General features: G+C 39.9%; 1 protein-coding gene across 16 annotated transcripts in view; it reads right to left on the bottom strand.

The window, feature by feature from the left end:
* LOC101089975 (zinc finger protein 780B) overlaps positions 1-12,367 on the bottom strand; it is a 77,576-nt gene that overhangs the window by 33,313 nt on the left and 31,896 nt on the right. For 7 of the 16 annotated variants that reach the window (XM_045047269.1, XM_045047273.1, XM_045047274.1 and 4 more), the window contains 2 exons: positions 4,145-4,217; positions 380-512 (listed from right to left, as the gene is read on the bottom strand). In XM_045047269.1, the coding sequence (XP_044903204.1) occupies positions 380-512; positions 4,145-4,217 (206 nt within the window). Of the gene's footprint in view, positions 1-379; positions 513-763; positions 819-4,144; positions 4,218-4,619; positions 4,686-4,788; positions 5,034-12,367 lie in introns of those variants that run through there. The other 9 variants (XM_023245157.2, XM_045047272.1, XM_019819533.3 and 6 more) reach the window with 8 other exon arrangements.

Here is a 12,367-nt window from a genome sequence, read left to right as displayed (position 1 = left end):
GGCACCTAGGTGTCTCAGTTGGCTAAGCGTCCGACTTCAGCTCAGGTCACGATCTCACAGTTTGTGGGTTTGAGCCCCGCATTGGGCTCTGTGCTGACAGCTCAGAGCCTGGAGCCTGTTTCAGATTCTGTGTCTCCCTCTCTCTCTGACCCTCCCCCATTCATCCTCTATTTCTCTCTGTCTCAAAAATAAATAAACGTTAAAAAAAATTTTTAATAAAAAAAAAAAAAACACAGTCCTGAAATTCATGGTGAAGAAAGCTGATATTCCAGAGAACAGACACTAACAATTTATTAATAATTACAATTGCTCAATACTAATTTTATTGCAAAACGAATTAATCTCTCAAATTAATTAACATCGGGGGAAATAGTCTTACCCAGTGAGAACAGGTGGCTATAGTTCTCCAACATCACGTCCCTGTACAAAGCCCTCTGAGCAGGGTCCAGATACGCCCACTCTTCCTGGGAGAAGCTGATGGCCACGTCCCTGAATGACACAGAGCCCTGAAACTACACACACACATGCATCATGGTGAAACTGAAGGAAATTATTTCAAGGGGAACAGAGAGGGGGGCGAAGAACCACACTGCAGGAAAGGAGTGACTGGGAACTGCGCAGGGTTCCTGCAAGTTCTTGTGGTGTCCCGCTGCTGCAGAGCAAACTTCTTGTGTGCCGTGGGATAACCTACTTACCCCGGCACATCTGGAATGGATAAAGAAAATGTAAAGTCATATTTCAAGGAGAGGAGATACCAACTTACATAGGCCATGTTTTTAGAATGACAAAATTCGTCCATTTTCCTCACGCTTCCACTCCTAGAGAGAATAAGAGAAGGGCTTAAGCCAAGCTGTGCCTTGGTGCTAAGTGACTTAAATTAATACAACAATCTTTTTGGGGAGCCTGAGTGGCTCAGTCAGTTAAGCATCTTACTTTTGGGTTTGGCTCAGGTCATGATCTCACGGTTCATAACTCTGAGCCCCATATTGGGCTCTGTGCTGACAATGGGGAGTCTGCTTGGGATTCTCTCTCTGCCCCTCCCTGCCTCTTTCTCTCTCTCTCTCTCTCCAAATAAATAAACTTAATAAAAAGAATAGGGGCGCCTGGGTGGCTCAGTCGGCTGAGTGTCCAACTTTGGCTCAGGTCATAATCTCGCGGTTTGTGGGTTGGAGCCCCGCGTCGGGCTCTGTGCTGACAGCTCAGAGCCTGGAGCCTGCTTCGGATTCTGTGTCTCCCTCTGTCTCTGCCCCTCCCCAACTCACTCTCTCTCTGTCACTCTCTCAAAAATAAACATTAAAAAAATAAAAACAATACAATTTGTTCTTCCATTTCTATGTTCCAATTACTTCCTAAAATCCCTCTTCTGTCCCTCTCTGCTTCACACACTCTCCTTTTCCCTCTCTCCCGTCCGCCATACAAATTGGCATCAAATGTGAAGTCTGGACAAAATCAAGCTCTCCCCTCAAGCCACAAGGAAGACGTTGTCCTCCAAAATATCTCAACAAGAGGATCCTCCGTTCTCTGGATATGTGACTAGGCCTAGGACGACTGGGCTACTCATCCCACTCTGTGCAGATTCTCCTCCCTTGGTCCCACCTTTCAGGACTAAGAAAGGGTCACATTATCCAAATCGGAACCTCTCTGTGAACTCAGGATTGGGAGAAGTGGGGCAAGGCATGAAAACTGGAAAGGATGTAGATGGAACTGCTCGGCAGTGTTCGGTTTTCTAAGTCCAACAAAGCCAACTGGTTAAATACAGCAGGGCATCCACGTAAGGGAATACCAAGTAAGAAAAATCAGGTTACAAAATAGGATGCAGAATATGACTATGTCTGTAAAATATATGTGTGTATAGGAGTGCCTACGTGGCTCATTTGGTTGAGTGACTGACTCGATTTTGGCGCAGGGCATGATCTCACAGTTCGTGAGATCAAGCCCTGCGTCAGACTCCACGCTGAGAGCAAAGAGCTGTTTTGGAATTCTCTCTCTCTCCCTCTGCCCCTCCCCCCACTCATGCTCGCTGGCTCACACTCTCTCTCTCTCAAAATAAATAAACATTTAGGGGTGCCTGGGTGGCTCAGTCAGTTAAGCATCTGACTCTTGGTTTCGGCTCAGGTCATGATATCACGGTTTCGTGGGTTCGAGCCCTGCATCGGGCTCTGCACTGACAGCATGGCACCTGCTTGGGATTCTCTCTCTCCCTCTCTCTCTAACCCGCCCCTACTCGTCCTGTCTCTGTCTCTCTCAAAATAAATCAATAAGCTTTAGGGGAAAAAAAAAGTATATCTAATTTCAAACATAGTATCCTGTCATTAGTAAAAAGAACTCACAAGTTTTACTTTCATATTCAGGATATGAACCTGAACTAAGACAATTAACCTCTGAGTGCCTCTGTCTCCTCATTAGTAAAACAGTGGTTGTCAGGAAGAATACTAAGAAAATTCAATGAAAACGCACAATGACACACGTGAACTGCTTGATATGTGCCATCATTATTATTGAGGATAAAGATTACATTTGTTAAAGAAACTCTACTGTTTGCCTTTTTCTCGTGTAAATCATATAATAAAATGTGGCGTAAGGCCTGCTCTTTCTTAGAATGCTACCCTGAAACATTCAGAGCCTAGCCTGGAGAATGTAATTCTTTTTTCTTTTTTAATTTTTTTTTAATGTTTATTTATTTTTGAGGCAGAGCACAAGCAGAGGAGGGGCAGAGAGAGAGGGAGACACAGAATCCGAAGCAGGCTCCAGGCTCTGAGCTGTCAGCACAGAGCCCAACGCAGGGCTCAAACTCACAGACTGTGAGATCATGACCCGAGCCGAAGTCGGATGCTTAACTGACTGAGCCACCCAGGTGCCCTCATATATCACATATTCCTAATGTCCCTGTTGTATAGAAGGTGAGAGGAATGAGCTAAAATGACCACGCATAAACAAGAGCTAAAACATATCAAGCGCTTGCTGTATGCCTGGCACTGCTCCAAGGGGCTTTATACACTCACTTAAAACAGCTTTTTTTTTTTTTAACATTTATTCATTTTTAATGAGATAGAGAGAACAGAGGGGAGGGGCAGAAAGAGAGGGAGACAGAATCCACAGCAGGCTCTGAGCTGTCAGCACAGATTGAACTCACTGACCAGGAGATCATGACCTGAGCCAAAGTCAGACACTCAACTGACTGAGCCACCCAGGCGCCCCACACATTAACTCATTTAACATTCGTTACAAACCTGAGACAGCCAGGAAGCGAACCAATATTCCAACCCAGGCACTCTGGATCCACAGCCCTTAGTTTCTTTTTTTTTTTAATTTTATTTTTTTTTTAACATTTATTTATTTTTGAGACAGAGAGACACAGCACGAACGGGGGAGGGGCAGAGAGAGAGGGAGACACAGAATCGGAAGCAGGCTCCAGGCTCTGAGCCATCAGCCCAAAGCCCGACGCGGGGCTCGAACTCGCGGACCGCGAGATCATGACCTGAGCTGAAGTCGGACGCTTAACCGACTGAGCCACCCAGGCGCCCCAACAGCCCTTAGTTTCAACCACACTACGCTGCTTCCCAAGGTCCACACAAAAAGAAGCCCCAAACACAACTCAAGCTGCCAAACTTCCACGAGATGTGGCCAGCAATGCAAATTTCAGCTGATGGAACTTGCTAGAAAAATCCTGGCTCTTACTGATACCACCTCCTGTTGCTATCACTTCTCCCATTTCTGAAAGCCTCACATACCGAATGAAATAAGCTAACGATCTCTGCTCTGCCCTTGCGTTGAAAAGCAGGCCCTTAAAGAGCAAAAGATATTAGGTGTGTGGTTCCACTTAAACACTAATCTCTTTCTTACCAAATCGGAGTCCCGAAAATAAAGCTTTAACATCAATCGCTGGAGGCTTATTTCCGTGTCATCTTAGAAAAACAGAGCGCCCAAGCAGATGTGAAAAATTTACCCAATGGCTAAGTGAGTATTAAGTGAAGAAATGAGGGCAATGGGGGACCAAATGGCGGGGTATCAATTTGCACGTCTCCCCTACATTTCCTGAAAGTTTACTGGAACCTATATATTCTAAAACCAAAAAAAAAAAAACAAAAAAAAACAAAAAAAAACCCACCTTTTTTTTCTTAAGCAAAACAAATCACGAACTCACCCTTGACTTTAGATGTACAGCAATAATACTCTCATCCTCCTGGGGGTCCTTCTTTGGGACAATGGTAATGACTCTGGGGAAGGAGAAGGAGATGGAAAGTATGAGACCCCAGGCTTTTCTTGGGAGCGCAGACTAAATCTGAGAGCACACTCCAGGGCCACACCTCCCTTACTTCGCACAAAAAGGGGCGGAAGTGAAAGGAGGAATCAGTCCCCGAGTTCGAAGCTGGTTCCTGGGGACAGAACTCGGAGAATGCGGTGGGTCTCAGCAAGTAGCTGCCCTCGTGGGGGCCCCAGAGAGGCACTTCCAGCTCTAACATTCCCATCCCAGGTCCAGGTCTGGACTCTCCCGAGGAAACTTCCATGCTAGGCTCAGTATCTGACCTCCCTACAGGGGCCACTGCTCTGCTGCAGCCACGTGGCTGGGAGAGAAGACGAAGGAAGCAGCGGGCCAATGGTCCCACTGACACACACACCTCCACAGCAAAGCACTGCTCAGTGTCCACACGCCCCCTCTCGCCTCTGCGCAGCACAAGGCGCGCCCCCAAGCACAGACTCCCACATTCCTCGTCCGCCACTCGCGCTCGCACAATCCCCCTCCTCGCTGCACGCTCGCACACGGGCCGCCGAGGCTCCTTCGCGTGCCTGTCAGCGCCCTGTCCTGAGGTCCTCTCTCTGCCCACCCACACTGGCAGTCCCTCCGGCTGGGGTCCTGATGAGCACAGGCAGCCACTGGTTTCTTCCTCCACCTTAAGGCCTCACCCTACCAGGACAACGACCCCTGCATGCCGGAAGTGGCCGCTAACTCGGCGTAGTGGCCGCTGGGAAATGCAGTCCCAAAGAGGAAATGCCTCAGAAGCCTAGGGTTGGGCGGATGGATTGATCCCGGCAGGCAACCTGGGCCCGCCCCTAAGGGTGCCCAGTGATTTGTGGGAGTGCCAGTCTCCCTGAGTGCGCAGCCGCAGACTGCTGCTGACTGAGGATTCGCGTGGAAGGAGTATTGCTGCTTCTTAGACCGTCGGTGTAACTTACTTTTCTCTTAATGGAGAAGAATGCAAATGAACACAACTATTAAAGAAGGTGGAATATTATATATGGAAAACCCAAAAGACTCCACCAAAAAACTCAGAATAAATGGATTTAGTAAAGTTGCAGTATACAAAATCTACATACAAAACTTGATTATGTTTCTGTACGCTAACCACAAACTGAAAAACAAATTAAGAAAAAAAATCCCATTCACCATAGCATTAAAAACAATGCAAACTTAGGAACAAATTTAACTAAGGAGGTGCATAAGCTACACTTGATGAAAGAAATTGAAGAAGACACAAAAAATAAATGGAAGGACATCCCATGTTCCTGGATTAGAAGAATTAATATTGTTAAAATGTCCATACCACCCAAAGTGATCTACACATTGGATGGAGTCCCTAACAATGTTCCAGTGGCATTTTTCACAAAAAATAGAAAAAAAAAATCCTACAATTCATATGGAAGCACAAAAGACTTCGAATAGCCAAAGCAATCTTGAGCAAAAAGAGTAAAGTTGGAGACATCACACTTCCTTACTTCAAATTATATTATAAAGCCGTAGTAATCAAACACTATGGTGCTGATAAAAACCGAACATAGATCAATGGAACAGAATTGAGAGCCCAGAAATAAACCCATACATATACAATCTTCAACAAGGGAGCCAAGAGTACATAAGGGGAGAAGGATAGTTTCTTGGATAAATGGTGCTGGGAAAACAGGATATCCATATGCAAAAGAATTAAAATCAACTCAAAATGGATTAAAGAATTAAACATAAGACCTAAAATCACAAAACCCTAGAAGAAAACAGAGAAAAAGCTCCTCGGTATTGGTCATGACAATGATTTCTCGGCTATAACACCAAAAGCACAAGCAACAAAAGCAAAATAAAAAAGTGGGACTAATTTAAACTCAAAAGCTTCTTCATAGCAAAAGAAACAATCAACAAAATGAAAAGGAAAACTACAGATTGGGAAAAACTATTTGTAAACCATATTATAATACAGGGTCAATATCCAAAAAAAAATAAGTCCTATAATTCAATAGCTCAAATATATATATATATATATATATATATATATATATATATTTGATTTAAAAATGGACAAAGGACCTGAATAGATATTTCTCAAAGAAGGCATATAAATGATCAACAGGTACATGAAAGGATGCTCAACACCACTAATCATCAGGGAAATGCAAATCAGAACCCAATGAGATATTACCTCACATCTGTTAGAATGGCTATTATTAAGAGAAGAAAAGATAATAAGTGTTAGTGAAGATGTGGAGAAGAGGGAATCTTTGTGCACTGCTGGTGGAAATGTAAATTTCCAGTGTGCAGTCACTGTGGAAAACAGAATGGAGGGATGTTCAGTGTGACATATATATACAATGGAATATCATTCATCCTTTAAAAAGAAGGAAATCCTGCCATTTGTGACAACATGGATAAACCTGGAGGAAATTATGCTAAGTGAAATAAGACAGAGAAAGACGAATATTGTCTTACTTATATCTGGAATTGAAAATAGTAAAAAAAATCATAGATGCAGAGAGTAAAATTGTGGTTGCCAGGGGCTTGGGGAGGGGGAAACAGGGAGGCGATGGTCAAGCGGTACAAAGTTACAGTCATGCAAGATTAATTATCAAGAATTAATATCGTTAAATATTACTGATAAATATAACCTTGGAAATGTATACAGCATACTGCCTATAGCTAACAATACTGTGGTGTATATTTAAAACTTGCTAAGATGGTAGATCTTGAGTGTAATAATAATAATAATGGGGCGCCTGGGTGGCTCGGTCGGTTAAGTGTCCGACTTCGGCTCAGGTCATGATCTCAGGGTCTGTGAGTTCGAGCCTGCGTCGGGCTCTGTGCTGACGGCTCAGAGCCTGGAGCCTGTTTCAGATTCTGTGTCTCCCTCTCTCTCTGCTCCTCCCCTGTTCATGCTCTTTCTCTGTCTCAAAAATAAATAAACGTTAAAAAAATAAAAAAATAATAATAATAATGCAGGATGAAACTTGGTAGGTGACGGATATGTCTATGACTTTGATGATGGTGATGGTTTCACAGATGTATACTTATCCTCAAACTCGTAGAGTTGTATACATTAAATATGTGCAGCTTTTTGCCTGTTGATCATACCTCAATAAAGTTTTTAAAGTAATTGTACTAATTCACATTCTTATAGGAAGTACAGAGGAGTTCCCATTGTTTTTCATCCACGTCAGTACTTGGCATTTTCTTTCTTTCTTAGTGTAGCCATTCTGATGTGTGAGTGGCAGTCTCTTTGAACAACTTTTCCCGTGTTTACTGACCTGTAGAATATCCTCTTTAGTGAAGTGGCTTATCGCATTTTTGGCCCCTTTTTTCTTTTGAGATGTATTTTTCTTACTGATTTTTAGAAGTTTTTTTCATATATTATGGATATAAATCCCATATCAGCTATATATATATATATATATATATATAATATATATATCAGCTATATATATATTATATATATATAATATCTATTGAAAATATCTTCTCTCATTCTTTGAGTTGATTTTTCACTCCCTTAATGTTATTTGATGAAAACTGTTCTTGATTTTAATATATTACAACTTGCAATATTTTAATTTTATGGTTAATGTTTCCTGTGTCCTGTTGAAAATATCTTTGTGTCTTCCAAGGTCAAGAAGGTACTCTCCGTTCCCTCTAAAATTTTTATTTTACATCGCAGAGTCTCCAACTATCTGGAATTGATTTGGGGCAGCATCATTGCATTGCAGTAGATTGTTATAAAATCAAGTCACCACATATGTATGAGCCTATTACTGGACTCTGTTCTGTTCCACTGCCTTGCGTTGGTATCTCACTGTCTTAAACACTGTAGCTCTATAACAGATCTTTAAAAATGGCAGCAAAAGTCCTCCAGCTTTATTATTCTTCTGTAAATTTACCTTGGTGATTTTGGGCCCTTTGCATTTTCAGAATGCAGTTGTAGAATCAGCTTGTCAATTTCCACAAAATTTTCTGTAATTTGTAATCAGTACTGCATTAAACACATTTGGAGAAATTTTTATATATTTACAATATTGAGCCTTCTAGTCCATGAATGTTATATGCTTTCTTATTTAGGGCTTCTTTAATTTCTTACAGGAATCTTGTGTTTTTCAGTGTAGTGGACTTGTTCATTTTGTTAGATTCATTCTAAGGTATTTGTCGTATTTTAATGTAAATGGTATGATGTCTTCTATTTCTTACTTATTGCAGGTATATAGAAGTACAATAGGCTTTTATTTATTGACATATACATAACAACATTGCTAAATCCATGAATTCTAAATTTATGTGGATTGTGTACCTAGAAAACCCAAAGCAAGTATATGATTTGCAAGTAATAACAGTTTCAGTCTTTTCTAATTCGTACGTCTTTTACTTCTTTTTCTCACCTTATTTCAATAGCTAGGACCTCCAGTAAAATTTCAAATAGAGGTTGTAACAGCAGACATCTTTGTTTTAACCCTAATGTTAGGGGGATCATTTAAACATTTTGATATTGAGTATGGTGTTTGTACAGACTTTGGCGGGGTGGGGGTGGGGACGTGAAGAGATATCCCTCAACAGACTCAGGAAGTTGCCCTCTGGTTTCAGTTTTCTACAGGTTTCATCATAAATGGGTCTTGCGTATTGTCAAATGTTCTTTACTTTTTTATTTACCAAGAGGATTGTATAATTTTTGTTTTTCTTCATTAGTGTGGTAAAATGCATTGAATGTTAAAAATACATTTCATTCCTGGAACAAACCTCATTTGCTCGTGATGTAATATCCTTTTATATATCACTGGATTTGATTTGCTAATATTTTGTTAAATATTTTTGCATCTGTGATTATGATAGCTTGGTCTATATTGTTTTCTTTAATATCCTCATGAGATTTCAGAATCAAGTTTATTCCAGACACACACAAAAAAGTTGGGAAGTGTTCCCCTTTTATGTTTTCTGCAGGAATTTTTGCAAGATTGATGCAATTTCTTCCATTGTGTTTAGGCATAGGGTTTTCTTTATGATAAACTTTTATTGTTTTAAGTTTATTTATTTTGAACGGGGGGGGGGGCATGAGTTGGGGGAGGGGCAGAGAGAGAGAGGAGGGAGAACACCCCAAGCAGGTTCCATGCTGTGAGCACAAGCCTGATGGCAGGGATTGATTCCAAGAACCATGAGATACGATACTTTTTTTTTTTTAAGTTTATTTTTATTTATTTTGAGAGAGAAATAGACAGCAGATGGGGAGGAGCAGAGAGAGAGGGAGGCAGAATCCCAAGCAGACTCCGTGCTGTCAGTGCAGAGCCCAATGCGGTGCTTGAACTCATCAACCATGAGATTATGACCTGAGCCGAAATTAAGAGTCAGTCGCTTAGCTGAACCACCCATGCGCCCCAAGATATGATAAATTTTTAAACAGACTACTCAGATTTTCTGTTTCTTCTTCCACTAGTGAATTTGCAAAGTTTTTTCAATGAATTTGTCTATTTCACCAGATTGTCCAATTTACCACCTTAACATTTTTCGTAATACCTTACATTTTTAATGTCTGTATAATCTATATTAATGCCTCTTTTTTCATTCCTGATATTGTTCATTTGTGTTCCCTCTCTTTTTGTCTTGCACTAACCAATTTCATAAGTAGTAAGATTTTTTTATGTAGTTTTTCTCTATTGTATATTTGTTTCTACTTCACTGATTTCTGCCCTTTATTATTTCTTTCCTTCTAATTTGTTTAGGCTTGATGTGATAGCCCTTTTCTAGTTTCATGAGATTTGTCATATATATATATATATATATATATATATATATATATGCAGTTAATTGTCCAACTTCGGCTCAGGTTATGATCTCACAGTTCGTGGGTTCAAGCCCCGTGTTGGGCTCTGTGCTGACAGTTCAGAGCCTGGAGCCTGTTTTGGATTCTATGTGTGTGTGTCTCTTTCTCTGTCCCTACCCTACTCATGCTCTCTCTCTCTCTCAAATAAACAAACATTAAAAAATTAAATATATATAAAAAAGAAATACCAATAAATTGCAGTGCTTGGGTGACTCAGTCAGTTAGGTGTCTGACTTCAACTCAAGTCATGATCTCACAGTTCATGAGTTTGAGCCCCACATGGGGCTCTCTGCTGTCAGTGCAGTGCCTGATTTGGATCCTCTGTCTCCCTGTCTCTCTGCCCCCCATCTCTCTCGCAAATATAAATATACATTTAAGAAAAAAAGAAATCCCAATAAATCACAAAAAAATTAAAAACATATCAAAACCAAATAGGGTTTGTTCAAGAAATTTAAAAATGTAAAATCCTTAGCAAACTAAGAAGAGAAGAAAAGTTCCTTATTCTTACAATAACATCTAAAATTTCTACAGCAGCAGGGGTGCCTGGATGGCTCAGTTGGTTAAGCATCTGACTCTTGATTTCAACTCTCTCAAAAATGAATAAACTTTAAAAAAATAAAATTTCTACAGCAAATCACAGTTAATGATGAATTATTATAATTAAGGGTAAAAAATTGAAAGCTTTCCCCACTAAGATCAGAATTAAGCAATTATGCCCACCCTCATCACTTTGTTGAGGTTCTATCCAATGCATTTAAGGCAAGACACATGTATAAAAGACACAGATTGGGTGAAAATAAATAAACCTGTTATTATTCACAGATAACATGGTGATGCACATGGAAAATAAAATGGAATCTAAAGGTACATACCATAATTTATCAATGTTGCTGGATTCAGATTCAAAGCTGATTTTATTTCTATGTACTTTCTAAATACTACCAACAAAGAAACTTTAAAAGTGATGCCATTTAGGAGTGCTTGACTGGCTCAGTCAGTGGAGCATGTGACTCTTGATCTCAGGGTTGTAAGTTTGAGCCCTACATTGAGTTTAGAGATTACCTTAAAAATATCTTCTTAAAAAAGTTATGCCATTTAAGATAGCATCAAAAACGTCAAATATCTAGGAAAATAATGTGTAAGACTTCCACACTGAAAACCACAAACCATTCCTGAGAAAAATGAACTAAGAACCAAATAAATGGGGGGTATACTATGTTTATGGATTGAAATCTCCATTTTAGAACGTCAATTCTCCTAAAGCGACATATACATCAATGCAACCCCAGGCAAAATTCCAGCAGGATTATTCATGAACATCTATAAGCTGATTCTAAAAATGTATGTGGAAACGAAAAGAGCAAAGAATGGCTAAGGCAAAACTGAAGAAAAAGAACAAAGCTGGAGGGCCTATTACAAAGCCATTATAATTACGATAGCGCGACTGCGGTACAAGGATAGACAAATAGAGCAATGGAAAAGAGTGGAGAAGTCTATGAACTTACCTGCAAGTTCATCCCACCTGATTTATGACAGAAGAGACATGGAAGTGCACTGGGGGTACAAAAATGGTGCTTGGATGGGTTGGGTATCCATAAGAAAAGAAAGTCTTTGATGTCTACCTCATCCACAACAATGAGACCACACATGTCATCTATATATATATGCATAAACCAGAAAAGTTTTAGATGGAAGCAGATAAGACTATGATCATGACCTTGGAGTATGCAAAGATTTGCTCAACAGGAAACCAAAGGCACAAACTTAAAGGGAAAAATAATACAACAGACTACTTTAAAATTAAGAAATTCTGCCAAAACATCTACTTAACTTCTTTCATTTGTACCATTCCTTCAATTAAGTAATTTGGTGCCCCCGCTCCCCAAAAAGAAGAAATTCTATTTATAATATACATGAATAAGAAAGAATGGGAGAAGATACAATGGATTCAAACCGAGACTATGTAAAGACCTCTTAACAATATATAAGAAAAAGAGCAGTAATCAAGAGAAAAACAAGGCAACATTTTGAAAAAGAACGTCATAAAAGAAGACAGCCAAGAGGCCAACAAGCATAAAGAGTCTTAACTTCAGTAGTCACAGGGGGATGAAAATTAAAATCACAGTGTGATATCACTCCACACTCATCAGTATGGCCAAAGTGGGGGGAAAACAGACAATATCAAATGTCGGGGGAATGTATATACATATTACATATACATTTATTTATTACATACATTATATATATTTATATAATATTATATATTATATGTTATATATAAATATATATATTTATATAATAATATTAAA

The sequence above is a fragment of the Felis catus genome, chromosome E2 (genome assembly GCF_018350175.1).
Source record: "Felis catus isolate Fca126 chromosome E2, F.catus_Fca126_mat1.0, whole genome shotgun sequence".
Taxonomy (NCBI): Eukaryota; Metazoa; Chordata; class Mammalia; order Carnivora; family Felidae; genus Felis; species Felis catus.
Note: the sequence above shows the minus strand (reverse complement) of the source record. Positions and strands in the feature narration are given on the sequence as shown.